This window comes from Myotis davidii, unplaced genomic scaffold (genome assembly GCF_000327345.1).
Source record: "Myotis davidii unplaced genomic scaffold, ASM32734v1 scaffold534, whole genome shotgun sequence".
NCBI classification, from domain to species: Eukaryota; Metazoa; Chordata; class Mammalia; order Chiroptera; family Vespertilionidae; genus Myotis; species Myotis davidii.
This window is the reverse complement of record NW_006286678.1, coordinates 5,340,691-5,355,956: the sequence shown is the minus strand read 5'-3', so window position 1 is coordinate 5,355,956 and position 15,266 is coordinate 5,340,691. Positions and strand designations below refer to the sequence as shown.

Below are 15,266 nucleotides of genomic sequence, written 5' to 3'. Positions count from 1 at the left end.
GCCGAGGTGCGGCTGCGCACCTTCCTGTCGCCGTGTGTGGACGACTGCGGGCCCTACGGCCAGTGCAAGCTGCTGCGCACGCACAACTACCTGTACGCGGCCTGCGAGTGCAAGGCCGGTGAGCGCTGGGGGCGGGAGCCTGCGACCGGAGGGGCGGCCACCGGCACTGAGGCCGGGTGTGCAGAGGACGGGAGGGCGGTGCTGGGGTGCGACCACCCTCCGGGGCAGTGGCACAGGGCTTAGCTAGAGGCCCCCAGCACGACTTGCCTCCTGTCCCCACCGTGTGCCTTCCCGCCCGCAGGGTGGCGGGGCTGGGGCTGCACCGACAGCGCGGATGCGCTCACCTACGGCTTCCAGCTGCTGTCCACACTCCTGCTCTGTCTGAGCAACCTCATGTTTTTGCCGCCCGTGGTCCTGGCCATTCGGAGCCGGTATGTTCTGGAAGCTGCTGTCTACACCTTCACCATGTTCTTCTCCACGGTATGTGCTGGCGTCAATGTCTTCACCGAGCCCTTATCCATGTGGTGGGTGAGGTTCTGCATTTCCCCCGTGTTCTCCACGGGTTTGGGATGTCTGTACCTTTATAATATGAGGATGTCTCCAATTCACTGTCTCCTATAGCAGCGCTTCCCTACCTTTTCATCTCATGGCATGCATAGAATATGGTCATTTTTGTAAGGCACATTGGGGTCCATGAACATCCTGTTGGCAACTTAAAATAACCAACTGCCAGCCACTGCAAACTCTGTGGGTCTCTAGTTGTCTCACGCCCTGCCTGCCCACCCTGAGGGCCAGGGACCTTAACCTCACTACGCTGGCCCCGTAAGTCTGCTCTGCAGTGTGAGATTGTGCCTTCCCCGGGAGAGGTCTGCATGGGGCAGGAGACCTGCACTTCCACCTGCGTTTCTACATGGGAAGTCATCCGTTTCTTCACGTTCTTTCATGATGTGAGGGCTAGCAACACAGTGTTCGTGTTCTGCATCACACTGGGGATTTCCACCACCTCAGAACATTCTTCTTATGGTCTGAAAGGTATCTCCCCATTTAGTAGCCATGGCATCCTTGAATTATCATGGGAACTTTAGGAAGGAAGGGGGATCTATAATTGGGTAATTGATAGAAACCTCTGGCTATTAGAATCCTAAGAAACTTTACCGATTCAACTATGTTTTGAGGCCTCATGGGAAGTGGCAATGTCCATAAAATTCCAGCCCAAAGGAGCATATTTTGATGATGATTAATTTAGTTTTAAACCCATTTCCTCCCATTATAGAATCCCCACAGTCGCTTCTCTGTGCCTTCCCATTCTGTCATAATCATACACATTCATATCACAAACGTGCCTCACAGATATTCTCAGGAAAAGTAGGGTGAGTCTGCTAATGTGACTTAACCTCCATGTGGACTCCCTCCCCTCCACCAAGTTCTGCATCTAGGGACCGTTTCATCTCATCGCTGGGCTCTTGGTGTCTTGTGTGCTCACAGTGCCTGCCCATGAGCACCACAAAAAAAATCTTAGATGGACTCAGACTCTCCTCATGTCTTAGCAACAAAGATATCACAATAACCAATAAGGGCATCTCTTTTGTTCAGCATTATAGATCAGACATAGGTCCGAATTAAAAAATAATATATACTGCCTGGCCAGCATGACTCAGGGGATGAGCGTTGACGTATGAACCAGGAGGTCACGGTTTGATTCCTGGTGAGGGCATATATCTGGGTTGCAGGCTCAATTCCCAGTGGTGGGCTTGCAGGAGGCAGCCGATCAATGATTCTCTCTCATCATTGATGTTTCTATGTCTTTTGCTCTCTCCCTTCCTCTCTGAAATCAATAAAAATATATTTTTAAAAAATCCTACTTATCACTTAGGAGAAAGCGGGGAGATGTCCTGACACTGAGGGTCCTGTCATACATAGGTCCCTCCTTGGACATTCCTCCACAGATAAGGAAGAGCAGCCTGATCCATGCCATGTGGAGAGCACATTCCGGTTTTGCTTTACTGCCCCCCTTTTTAGACCTGCTCTGACAGTGCCTCATTCTATTTTTATATTAGACACTGTTTCTCTTCTTTTATTGCCAGATGCCCTTATGCTGTTGCTCACCAAATCCTCCAGCAACAGCTGTTCCACCAGCCCACTCTTGGCTGCAAGCTGATCTAATGTGCTTCACAATTAGTAAGAGAACCTAAGTATATCAGGAGCCTGGAGCATGAGGGGGAGGGCGTATGTGTTCTGCATTTTGCATAAGCACACTGGGCATTGTCTCTACATATTCAGTTCCGGATGACTCCTCATTTCCTGGATATAATGGCAGATCAAACACAGGGAGCCTAAAGTGCCTGGCATCACATACAGAGCTTCTACTTTCTGGAATAAGGCAATAGCAAAAGATCAAGAAAAATATACTGGCTCTGAGGTATTGCCTAAAGTCCTGCTATAACTCCTGTTCTTTCCCACCTGGGCCAAAATGTAGAGCTACTAGTTTTCCAGTCTTCTCAGGTAGGTTCTCTGTTGCTCCTCTTCTCCCATTCTTTACTTGGTTTAGATTTATTCTGTTCCTAAGCAGTCTTCATTTAAGGACCCATTGGTCATGTTGCAGTGTTCTCTGTCTTCAAATCCAGGACAGTCTACACTTGGGAGGAGTGCAATCAATTCTTATCTGGAACATAGGGACAGACATTAGGTTTGTTCTTCAGGAGTTAAAAATGTAAAATATAAATATGTAAAATACTTAAAATGTAAAATATGTAAGACTTCGGGATATAATGCTTTCCCCTCCTAAATTATTCTTCCTGACCTCGTCCCCACCTACTTGTTCTCAACTCTAACTCATTCAAACAGGAGACGAGGTTCTCCCGTTTCCATTCTTCCCAGAAGTTCAAGAGACCCTGTTCCTGCCAGTGAAGGAACAACTTGTGATGTTGCTCAGCTCTCTCTTTTCTCAGCTGTGGACTGGATGTCCCTGTCCTCTTCCCACGCCCAAGGCCATACCCTGGAGGGCCTGGAGACCTGCCTCACCAAGGTCTGTAAGGCTACTGCTCTTTGAGATTCACAGCCCTTGTGACTTAGGATTGCCTTTTAGTAGAATGATGAAGAAACTGGCCTGGGCTGAAAGTAGTGCCTATAGGGTCCCTTTAGTCAAGGAGCAAGACACTTCACAAGCCACCTTTAGATGCCATAGCACTTAACCTTCACGCCCCAGCTTCAGTTCATCCTGGTGTTCAGTCCAACCCTGGAAACGATACCAACTTGTTTCTCCTTTCAAGAGATGCCCTCAAAAGCCATGGCTTCCAGAGGACTGATTCACAGAGATCTTAAACGTTTTTGATCCCCTAAAATCTGCTGGCATGCTTTAAGCTCAGCTCCAGTGGTTGCTTTTGATCATAGGTCAAAACCTTTCTCTTTTAATGTAGCATCTTCGTTTTCTTAACCCTGCTTCCATCACTATCACAACCCATTCTTCCTGATGGAGCAAGGATTATGTCAGGAGATGGGAGGAGTGAGCACGCTGCTGCGGTGTTTGTTCTCGGTCTGGCGCTGTTTCCTCAGAGCTCTGTCTAGTATCTTTTCTTTGGGTGAGCTTATAAGGCAAATGACAGAAATCCTCAGAGGGATATGTGTTCCCATCATCTTTGTACCAAAGATATTCTTACAACCATACATGTTCTTAGTGTTTGGCTTTAATAAATCCTCAGATCACATAAATTTTGTAAGAAGTTCAGAGAAAAGTGACAGCAAAAGTTCCAGGACAAAGAGAACTCAGGTAACTCCTGGGTAGCCTTTTCACATTAAGGGAACATAGGATGTCAGAGGCTATGATAGCATGGTCCAGAGATGCACAGGGATGGGGACCACAGACCAAGGGGGCTGATGCTAGACCGTGACTCTTTAATTGAGGTGCCCGGAATAGCTTAATACAGTACCACATGTTCCCTGCACCCCTCTCTGAATCTCCTCAATACCCAACTCTTTACTGTGTTCCCCACAGTGTAGGAGAGCTGGACACTGTCTCATCCCCATATTGTTTCCCATGGTGTGAAGACCATGCTCTTCTCCCTGGCTGTAGGGACTGCCTTTTTTCTTACTGCGTCCACCATGGCATTGGGTAGGAGGTAATGAAGAGGGCCAGTTAGTGAGCCAAACTCAGAGTCTGAGCTGTCAGGTGCTACTGGGACATGCTAGGGAGGCTAGAGTCTAGCTCCAGAGCTTGGGTTGAGGATGAGGATTGTAGATGAGACCCACAGCAAGTATGAGGAAATGGCAAGGATTGGCCTCAGCTTGAAAGACCTGGACCTCCCTGGCCTGATGTTCTCCACAGCACATTCCAGAAGCAGGAAAATTAGGAAGGTGAGGTTGAAGGTCAGGGATGCCAGTTAACATACAGCTTATGAGGCAGAACGGGCCTCCCTGCCCTGTTTTTCTCAGGAGTGGGGAGTGGGGCATTTCCCAAGTCTGACTTCTGACCTCTGCTTCTCCAGCAGCAGCACATCACCACCCTGTGGCCTCTTTCTTCTGTTTTGTAGACCTGGACCTCTCCCCCAGTTCTCTCAACGCCTGTCATTTCTTTCTCCAGTTCTATCATGCCTGCGACCAGCCAGGCATTGTGGTTTTCTGCATCATGGACTACGATGTGCTACAGTTTTGTGATTTCCTGGGCTCCTTAATGTCCGTGTGGGTCACTGTCATTGCCATGGCTCGTTTACAGCCCGTGGTCAAGCAGGTCAGTCCAGAATGGGCCCTGGGGGACAATCATAGCTAAAGTCGACTTGAAACTCATTCCCAGCCTCTCCCTGAGGACATTGCCAAGTGCCTCTCTCCGTCCTGGCCCAGCCTCTAGAGTCCTGTTTCTCTAGGTGCTGTATTTGCTGGGGGCTATGCTGCTGTCCATGGCTCTGCAGCTTGACCGGCATGGACTCTGGAACCTGCTTGGACCCAGTCTCTTCGCCCTGGGGATCTTGGCTACAGCCTGGGTAAGGGTGGGGAGAGCTGTGGGTGGGGCATCCTAGCAGGACTGGGTTCAGGGCCTGGATATCTGGTCCCCAATTTAAGGCGGGCTAAGACCCTTTCACCATCGCTGTTGTGCTCACGGTGCCCATCCTAGTCTGAGGTACCTTCCTGTCACAACCATGGCTCAGGGGAAGCCTGAGAGTGACCGGCTCTGGCTTGGGTTCCAGGGCCTCCCATTCCTGAGCCCCACTTCTCTGCCTCCTCCAGACAGTACGCAGCGTCCGCCGTCGGCACTGCTATCCACCCACATGGCGCCGCTGGCTTTTCTACCTGTGCCCTGGCAGCCTCATTGCAGGCAGTGCCATCCTGCTCTATGCTTTTGTGGAGACACGAGACAACTACTTCTACATTCACAGCATTTGGCATATGCTCATCGCTGGCAGTGTGGGCTTCTTGCTGCCCCCCCGTGCCAAGACTGACCACTGGGTTCCACCTGGAGCTCCGGCCCGGGGCTGCGGCTACCAGCTGTGCATCAACGAGCAGGAGGAGCTGGGCCTTGTGGGCCCAGGAGGGGCCCCTGTCAGCAGTATCTGTACCAGCTGAGAGGGGCTTTGAGTCTGGCCCTTGGAACATGAACCCTTCCCAGGGCACAAAGAGCCCTTCCTGGGTTTTTCCAGGCAGTGCGTGTGGAGCTTTCCCAGGGATGAGAGACAAGTTGTGTTTCTTGAGGACTTGTTGTCTTCCTTGACGTGGAACTCTTCCAGGGACCTGGCACACTTCCTGAAGATTGGAGCCATCCTGCACCCATTGAGTCTTTCAGGGCTGTAGCCTGTGCAGGGCCTCAGAGCCCCTAAGGACCAGCAGTCCCTCCTGGGGCATGGAGCCCCTCCTGAGGACATGGATTCCTTCCTGGGGAGACAAAGCCCTCCCAGGACATGGCATCATTCCTGAGGAAGTGGAGTCCATTTTGGGGAAACTGAGTTGCCAGATCTTCCAGCAGCTCAGCAACTCTGGCCTCAGGCCTCCTTCCCAGAAGCAGCATCTGTGCTGGGCTGTGCTGGGAGGGGACATGCAGGACAGATGGGACTGGGACTAGGGCTGGTATCTTGAGTTGATGCAGGTGGAGTCTGGTGTGTCTCCAATGAAGTATTTGCTGGTTCTGTGCTGCCTTTTTTTCTGGGGCCAATGTGTGGGGAGGGGAGGCAAAGAGCGGCCCTGAGGAGGTCAGCATGGGTGATGGGAGCCCAGCTGAATGAACTGCTGGAGCTACTGTCTGAGGCTCAGTCCTAGTGTGTCAGGCTGCACAGCTGGGAATAGGGAGTTGTGAGTGGGTGAGTCTGTGTGTGAATGAGTGAGTCTTTGTGTGGGAAGCTGAGGTCCCAGAAAATTGGACTAGCAGGTACAAAGCTCAGATGGGAAGGAATTGTCACAAGAATGTAACTTCTGTTTTGAGCCCCATTTTGCCTGAGTGCCAGAAGGATCATATTTTGTCAAGTTGGGATTTCTTCTCTTTCCACAAGAGTCACAGGTGCGTCCCAAGGTTTATGTGGTGCAAAGATGTTGGGAGCATGTTCTTTCTGGTCACCTCAGTCTATAGGCACCTACCCCCTGAGATTGACATCATTCCGGCCGGCCCTCAGTCAGCAGAGCAGGTAGGTCATGCCGGAGCAGATTTCCGGTCCTATCTGTGTAACCCCTTGTAGTCCTGCGGCTCTCTGCCACTTCTGTGCCACATGCAAAGACAGACCTTGGCTACCCAGACACGCCTTGAAGCCACTTAACATGTAAGTGGAAGTAGCATGCTACTTCTGAGTGGAAGCTTGAAGAGTCAGTGCAGGCCTTGTCGTTTTCTCTTTTCCTATTGTCATGGTGACCAGCAATGTCCCAGTAGTTGCTCTATTACTCTGAGTCCCAGAGGGGTGAAGGTGATGATAGAACAGACCCCTCCCCAGCCAACCTCTAATGCGTCTGTAGCATGAGCGAGAAATAACTCTTTGTGGTCCCAAGCCACTGAAATTTTGAAGTTATCACCATATTATAACCTAGCCTAGACTCTCCTGCCGAATAGAGGTTGAGAATAGGAGAAGCGGGACATTTTCCTGCAGAACAGATTCCCCCCCAGCAGAGCTATGGCAGCAGCTTTTACCTCTGCATTTCTCAGGCTATAGATGATGGGGTTCAGTGAGGGTGTCACGACCCCATAGAACAATGCAATAATCTTATCCAAGTCAGGGTCTTTGGCCTTGGGCTTAAAGTACATGAAGGAGATAGTCCCATAGAAAACCACTACCACTGTGAGGTGGGCAGAGCAGGTGGAGAAGGCTTTGCGCCAGCCTGCAGCAGAGGGCACCCTAAGGATGGCATTAAGGATGAAAATGTAGGACATGCAGATGAGCAGGAGCGGGGCCAGGGACAGGACAGCCACGGTCACCATTAAGAGCAGTGCATTGAGAGAGATGTCCCCACAGGCCAGTTTCAGCACTGCCAAGATCTCACAGAAGAAGTGGTTAATGACATGGTGGCCACAGAACGGGAGGCTCCAGGTGACAATGGACTGTAGCAATGAGTTGGCAAAGCCCGTTCCCCAGGTCAGCACTGCCATCCGCACGCACGTCTGCCCACTCATGAGTTCCGGGTACCTAAGCGGCTGGCAGATAGCCACATAACGGTCATATGCCATCACGGCCAAGAGCACGCACTCCGTGGAGCCCAGTGCCAGGGTCAGGTACATCTGCAGGGCACAGCCAGGGAAGGAGATGGTCCTTTGGGCTTCCAGGAAGTTGACCAGCATGAAAGGCACGAAGGAGGATGTGCCACAGATGTCCAAGAGAGAGAGGTTGCTGAGAAAGAAGTACATGGGGCATTGCAGGCGGGGGTTCAGCATGTTCAGCCCAATGAGGAGGGCATTCCCCAGCACGTTCACAGAGTAGATGCCCAGGCAGAGCACAAACAGGACCATCTCTATGTTATGGTGGCCGTGTAGGCCCAGCAGGACATATTCTGTCACGGCTGTCTCGTTGGCCCCAGCCATCTCATTTTCCCTCCTTTCAAATCTGGGCCACACAGGTGTTGGAAAAGGCTGTCTGGCCTGGGAGCCAGGCAACCTCAATACGTGCCCTGGGGCAGGTCAGCCCCACCTCTGGAATTTAGTTTCACCATCTGTATACTGAGAGACTTAGACTGAAGGTCTGCAAGCTGGCCTTCTCGGCTCTGCAGTTCTGACTCAACTCAGGGGAGATGAGATACATTCTGGTCCCTTCAGCTCTTTTGTGGTTCCCCCCAGGGTGGGCTCGGGAGACAGTGGAGTAGGATTCATGTTTGATAAGCTCCGCTAGAATTTAGAGTTCTTGGCTGTTAACAGGAAACTCTAGGTCAGTGGTTCTCAACCTTCCTAATGCCGTGACCCTTTAATACAGTTCCTCATGTTGTGGTGACCCCCAACCATAAAATTATTTTCGTTGCTACTTCATAACTGTAATGTTGCTACTGTTATGAATCGTCATGTAAATATCTGATATGCAGGATGTATTTAGGCGACCCCTGTGAAAGGGTCGTTCGACTCCCCAAAGGGTGGTGACCCACAGGTTAAGAACTGCTGCTCTAGGTCATGACTTCATATGGCTGAGTCACGCACATCGTTTCAGATTCATTCATTGTTGAACATTTTTGAATGCTACTCTGTGCTCGGTATTGTTTAGGTGCTGGGGCTATAGCAGTGAGAAAATAAGTGGACAGAACGATGCCACACCTGTCACGAGGGCTCCCTCTTCCCTGGACGAGGGGAGATGAGCTCTGTAGGCAGGCGGGTGCTGGGTGGTGCTCACCGAGTGTTCCCTTTGGGCCTTAAAGGCTGAACATTTCCACTCACAGGGTGTGTAGCCTGGTGTCTGGTCATCGCTCCTTAAGGAATCATAGACCCTCTGCTGATTTTTGAAAGAACAGCATATCCCAGCAGAGCCACTGGCCACAGGATTCAATCCAAGTAGCTCCTCCTTGACCTCCATACTGCTTTTTAGGATAGACGGGACTGGCTCGGACGTCGCACAGGAGGGAAGACCCGGCTCTCATCTCGCCAAGTGGTCAGTCACTGACTAGTTTATACAGGGAGGGCGGGCAGAGGCTGCAGTCTTCGCCCAGGTGCTTTCATTGCTGTCCTGGCAGGACTCACCGCCAGTGTCAGGTATTCACAGGAGGAAGCGGAAATGTCCCCAAGGCAGTCTTGTTAAACAGCAAAGCTGCCGTATGGCCCAGGTGACCTCTGGTCTAAAGGAGAAATAGAAGCTGAGTGTGACTTCCATTCAGAAGATATAATCACCCCTAGCCCCTTGCCTCTGGGATTGACTGTAAGGCCAGTGTCCTGGGACAGCATTGGAGCCCTGCCTGTGCTTCAGGGATGGATTTGCCCCCCATTCTCCCTCCTTAACTGCATCTGTGTGTAGGCACAAAGGGGCTCACCCTCTACTTAGCAGACTTTGTTTTTTTTCCCAGTGCTACATCTTTGCCCAAGAATTTTCCTTTTGTAGGCATGCCCTCCCTCCCTTCCCCAGTGGGGGCATTCCCGCTCATTCCTCTGAGCCCAGCTTAATCTCTCCTTTCTTCTCCCACCTGCTCCCTGCAGTCACCTGCTCTCTTCTGATGCTATTTTAGCCCTTCACCATCCCTCTGTGTTCATGGTGTGCTCTGTACTGTCTCCTCTACTGCACTCGTGAGCAGGACTCTGTCTCCTTCCTCTCAGCACTTCCTACAGCGAGTAGTGCCAAGGGCAGTCACTGAACAGATAATCAAGATTCAAAAACCGTAGTTTTGCATCCAGCCTCAGCACTAACTGGCTGTGTGATAGTGATCACGTCACTGGACCTCTCTGAGACTCAGTTTCCTTTTGAGAAATGGGGATGCTGTGTAGCTCCGAGGAAACATGCATGTAAAGGTGCAGGGGGCTGCCCAGCACTAGCAACTTGTGACTGAGGCTCCAGATCAAAGGATTTGTCTTCAGCCATAAGTACCTGTTGGGCTCGACATCTCTGGGAGTGATGACCAGAAATCAGGCTTACACACCCTGCAGAGTGGAAATGTTCAACCTTCAGGTCAGTGTCTGTCATGACCCCCTCTTTCCCCAGAGCCTGTGCTGGTTTCCTTATTCCTCCATCCTGAATAAGGGTGATATTAAGGGAATTTCTCATGCTACACCCCCATTGTAGATTTCCAGGGGGCTCTGTTCCATGTCGGTCTCCTCAGAGACCTGGCTGATGGAGGCTCCACTATCACAAGCATCACCAGTTGGTATGCCTTGGGAAGAACACACTAGAGCAGCGGTTCTCAACCTGTGGGTCGCGACCCCTTTTACAGGGACCGCCTAAGACCATCGGAAAACACATATATAATTACATACTGTTTTTGTGATTAATCACTATGCTTTAATTATGTTCAATTTGTAACAATGAGATTGGGGGTCACCACAACATGAGGAGCTGTATTGAAGGGTCGCAGCATTAGGAAGGTTGAAAACCACTGCACTAGAGCATCTCCTACCAGCAGTTAAATGCTCTGACCCAGTAGAGGTGTGTTTCACATCCACCCACAATCCACTGGCCCTGTGTAATCCTACCACATGCTCAGGAAGAGGAGAACTGGAAATATAGCTGAGTGTTTGGGTATGATAAATTTCATAATACACAGAAAAACACTGCATCTATCAGCCAGTGCCTCACTCTGTCATGCCCTGGAAAATCAGGTTCACAGAGAGTTAGAAGTGTCTCTGAGATAGTTGTCTAATTCCACTCCCCAGATTCACCCCCTGAGAGATAGGGTGATTCCATGAACTGGGACTGGGAGTGAGGGAATTGGGTTGATTCTTGCCTTTCGTCTGGTTCTGTTCTATGACCTTGGTCAGATTTCTCCCTTGGTGAAATGGAGCCATTCACTTAGGCAGTCTCTGGTACTCTGTAATCTCCAAACATTTCCTCACATCCTCCCATCAACATCCAATCATGAAGTCTAACAGACCCAGGGTTATTTTTCAAGGTTAATATCAATTTCATTAGCTGATAAATTTCATACTTACTTTAGTTTCACAAATTATTTTATAAGAAAGGTGAACGACTCAGCAAGATGAAAGCTTGGTTTTCAGTTTCCCTGACACGCGGGATCTCAGATTCCTGCATCACTTCCTCCTTGCTGTATAGCAGAGCAGGTGAGCATGGGGTTTGGAGTCAGACTGACCAGGACCCAAATCCCAGGTCCCACTTGCTAACAGTTCCCTCAGCCCTACCTTCCTTACCTGTAATGCGGAGATAAGAACAGTATTTCCTTGTGAGGTTATTGTGAGGATCCAGTGAGATGATGCATGCGAAGCTCTCCGCACAGAGCCTAACGCATGGTAAGGAATCAATCAGTGGTAGCTGATATTCTTAGTATTAGGTCCTTTTTCCCAAGCAGATATTCTGATTTTTACATGTTTAAAAAAGATTTACTGAGAGGAGTCAGCATGTTACGGATTCTCCTTACCTCCTCCCTGTTGGCCCAGTGGCATTAGTGCATGCAGGTAGCTGGAGTGGGCTGCCAGGTGAGCTGGCCCGAGAGCAGAGCTGGGAAGTGCCGAGTTCATTACCAGCAGACACACTTGTGCAGGGATGGGCCAGGGCCGTGCCCACGAGGACCAGCCTCCTGATACCTGCCACATAGACAACTTGCCTGCTCCCTGCCTTCAGGGACTTTGCAGTCCCTGCCCAATTTAAAGTTCAAACTCTGCAACTACACAAGACTGCAGGTTTGGCAGCTGTGGGGCTTCAGAGACCCCAGGCTCCGTGTGCTGTCCCTGGGAGGGGGTTGGAGCTGGCACAAGAGTGACACTGGACAGAGGATCTGAAGGCTGGGTCTCATTGCAGTCCTGCCCTTTTGGGTCTGAGGCTTGGGGACCATGGCTCCCCTGGCCTGGACCTGGGCTTACTGGTCTGTGAAATGGCTGTCTTCTTCCAGGATTGTTGTAAGGATCTGGATTCATGGAAGTGTAAGAAAAGCAAATTGCTGTATGGGGTATGAGATCCCAAGCACTTGTGAGGGACCATTAAGTCCAGGATTTAGCCAGGTGCATGAGGTCTACGGGTTTCTCTCCCCCTTCCCTTCTCAATCCCTTCTCTTTCCTTTTCTGTTTCCTTCCCACAATAAAAAAATAAGTTGACACAGTTTAGGAACTAAAAAGCAGTTTTAAGTAAAGCAGCAGCTGATGCAAAATTTTCCATTACACTGTGATTTGGCTTTTGGAATTTTTATCAAGAATACAGGTGAAGATTGTGACCACTTAGTCTTTTTCTTTTAAAGTTATTTTTTAAAAATTATATTGAATTTATTTGGGTGATATTGATTAATAAAATGATATAGGTTTGGACTCTGCCAGGATTTATTTGAACATTCTTCTATGGTTGGACATTGAGATTCTTACAATTTTTTGTTACTATAAACAATCCCATGATTAATATTCTTGTATATAATTCTTTGTGCCTGTAATTGTCTTCTTAGACTTATTCCTAGAAGTAGAGGTGTTGGTCAGAGGGTCTGGAAGTTTTTAAGTCTCTTGATTCATACTCCAACTTACTCTGCAGGAAATTTATATCAGTTTATTCCCATTCCCACCAGCAGTATATGACATTACCTACTTCAACGCACCTTAATTAACAATAGACATTTTAAAAATTCTTTGCCAGTTTCATGGGTGGAGAATTGTATATAATCAGTGGCCTTTCTAACTGTAAATGTGATTAAAAACCCCCAATGCCCAGAGGATGAAGTCCGAACTCCTATAGTGGCACCGAAGGCCCCGCAGAACGTCTTGGCTGGCAGCCTTCACTCTGGCTTGGTTGAGAGGGTTGGGGTACAGGGAGCGGGGTGCTTCTCTCCTCGGTGCCTCTGTTCTGACCAACAGAAGCAGAAAGAGGGACGGAGGGGAACGAGGACTCCAGCAAGGCCTGTGCTTACCTGCTTGGAGGCCAAGACCAGCTGTCCCGTCATACAGATGGTGCCTCCGAGGCCAGAGCGGCAGGGAATGGAGATGCTGTGAGAGTCTGGGCTGACTTCTGTGTTCACTGAGCTCTCAGCAAGGAAAGCTGGGAAGAGGCTGAGCACCGGGAAGAGTCGGCTATGGCAGGATGTCAGGGGGATAGGACGAGGAACTGTACAGCAAGCCTCCCCAAAGCCAGGTGAGGCCTGGATGCTGCACAGGGAGGTACTGGCAGCTGCTGCTACTAAGGGAAGATGGGGGAATCCAGGCCCTGGGCTGCTCCAGGTGACTGTTGTCCTGGCAGCTGGGCAGGTCTGGAAATCTTGGACTTGAGGCCTCTACTGTCATCTCCCAGGGGCTCTCGGTCTTGCCTGTCATCTGTGCTCTCCATCTAGCTCTGCTCAGATTTAGGAAGAACCCCAGGCCCTGCCATTATTATCCCTACATTGACACTATCATTTGTTTACTGAGGAAACCTATGAGGGGCCTGGGTAGGGCAGGGCTGAACTTTGGAAAAGAGTGGAATTCGACACTCCCTGCTCTGACAGTAATACTGAAAATAGAGCAGGAGGAGCAAAGTGGGGTGGCTTCCAGGAGGAGGCGGCATTTGTGCTGGGCTTTGAGGGCTAGGCACTCCTTTTACACGTGGAGCTGTGTGCTGGGCCGGGGCTGCTTTGTGGGAAGAACCAAGAAGAGCACCGAGCTGGGCGGTGCTGGGTGTTACTGAGGCCCCACTTGGCCGGTGTGTGTGGCTGTCAGGAGTGAGAATGTGGGCGACGGCTGCGGGGTTGGTCAGGACCTCGGATGCCCACTGAAGAGGTAGCACTTCGTCCTGAGAGCAGTGGGGAGCCATTTAGGGGGTTCAGTCAGGAGAGTGACATGATCACAGGTGCTTTTTCAAAAGATCTCCTGGCGGCCCCTGGGAGGAGAGATTGGAAGGAGGAGTAAGACTGGGATGTGGCCCTGCCAGCGTGGCTCACTGGTTGAGCGTTGACCTATGAGTTAGGAGGTCATGGTTCTATTCCCAGTCGGGGCACATGCCCGGGTTGTGGGTTCGATCCTCAGTGTGGAGCATGCAGGAGGCAGCCGATCGGTGATTCTCTCTCATCATTGATGTTTATATCTCTCCTTCTTCTCGGAAATCAACAAAATAATATTAAAAAGAAATAAAGACTGGAAGCTGGAGGCCAGCCAGGAGGCTGGCAAACATGCGGGGCTGGCCTAGGGCAATACCCGGGAAGGAGCAGAGAGGGCGACTGTGAGCTATTCTCTGCACATCGGTGGGACTGGGTGCTGCCTTTCTGGGATGAAGATTCCAGAAACACAGCCCTGTGCCCCACACCATCCTCACTTTAGGCACATGAGGCCTCGCCTACTACCTGCAGGCCCTCCCTCACTTGGAGGACCATCTCCTGCCCCACACCTTCCTGGCGGCCTCCTTCACCTCCTTGTTCCTCAGGCTGTAGATGACAGGGTTCAGCATGGGCGTGACCACGGCGTAGAGGACCGTGAAGACCTCGTCAGAGGCGCGGGCCTCCTTGCTCTTGGGCTTCATGTACATGAAGATGACAGTGCCGTAGAAAAGCAGCACCACGGCCAGGTGCGCCGAGCAGGTGGAGAAGGCTTTGCGGCGCCCGGCAGCTGAGGGCACCCTCAGGACGGTGGCCAGGATCAGCGTGTAGGACAGGCAGATGAAGGCCAGCGGCACAGGCAGCAGCAGAACGGCGCCCACCAGCAGGAGGGCCTCGCTGATGGACGTGTCACCACATGCCAGCTTCAGCATGGCCAGGATCTCACAGGTGAAGTGACTGACCACGTGGTGGCCACAGAAGGGCAGCCTCATGGCGATGACCGTCTCAGTCACTGACTTGAAGAGACAGAGGACCCAGGCGGCTCCTGCCAGCAACAAGCAGAGCCGCTGGCTCATGAGCACCGGGTACCTGAGTGGCCGGCAAATGGCCAGGTAGCGATCGTAGGCCATGATGGCCAGCAGCAGACACTCTGTGGAGCCTGCGGATAGGCTCAGACACATCTGGATGGCACAGCCAATAAAGGAGATGGTCTTCCGGGCCGACAGGAGGTGGCCCAGCATCAGGGGCACGAAGGTGGACGTGTAGCAGATGTCCAGGATGGAGAGGTTGCCCAGGAAAAAGTACATGGGCGTGTGCAGGTGGACATCCAGCACACTCACCGCTACGATGGCCGTGTTCCCCAGCAGAGTCACCAGGTACATGGCCAAGCACAGAGGGAAGAGCAGGCGCTCCAGGGATGGGTAGCCAGAGAATCCTTTCAGAACGAACTCAGGGAACTCCGTCCTATTGAC

At 51.1% G+C, this 15,266-nt stretch overlaps 3 protein-coding genes across 3 annotated transcripts in view; 1 reads left to right on the top strand and 2 right to left on the bottom strand.

Moving 5' to 3' along the window:
* TMEM8B (transmembrane protein 8B) overlaps positions 1–5,649 on the top strand; it is a 22,641-nt gene extending 16,992 nt beyond the window's left edge. Inside the window, exons 8-12 of the mRNA XM_006758497.2 lie at positions 1–118; positions 302–480; positions 4,577–4,723; positions 4,857–4,973; positions 5,218–5,649. The exon at positions 1–118 is cut by the window's left edge and continues 1 nt beyond it. Coding sequence (XP_006758560.1) covers positions 1–118; positions 302–480; positions 4,577–4,723; positions 4,857–4,973; positions 5,218–5,553 — 897 coding nt within the window. The 3' untranslated portion in view covers positions 5,554–5,649. The remainder of the gene's footprint in view (positions 119–301; positions 481–4,576; positions 4,724–4,856; positions 4,974–5,217) is intronic.
* Positions 5,650–6,331: 682 nt separating this feature from the next.
* Positions 6,332–8,348, bottom strand: LOC102760623 (olfactory receptor 2S2). Its single transcript, XM_006758496.2, has one exon. It carries the CDS (start codon positions 7,979–7,981, stop codon positions 6,998–7,000), a length of 984 nt encoding a protein of 327 aa, XP_006758559.1. The 5' UTR covers positions 7,982–8,348; the 3' UTR covers positions 6,332–6,997.
* A 5,745-nt stretch (positions 8,349–14,093) lies between these two features.
* LOC102760327 (olfactory receptor 13J1) overlaps positions 14,094–15,266 on the bottom strand; it is a 1,630-nt gene continuing 457 nt past the window's right edge. The window contains exon 2 of the mRNA XM_006758495.2: positions 14,094–15,260. Within this exon, the coding sequence (XP_006758558.2) occupies positions 14,337–15,260 (924 nt within the window). The 3' untranslated portion in view covers positions 14,094–14,336. The remainder of the gene's footprint in view (positions 15,261–15,266) is intronic.

What these genes read in the sequence shown, in the direction of transcription:
- LOC102760623 (XM_006758496.2), bottom strand. Translation starts at nt 7,981, where the DNA reads ATGGCTGGGGCCAACGAGACAGCCGTGACAGAATATGTCCTGCTGGGC.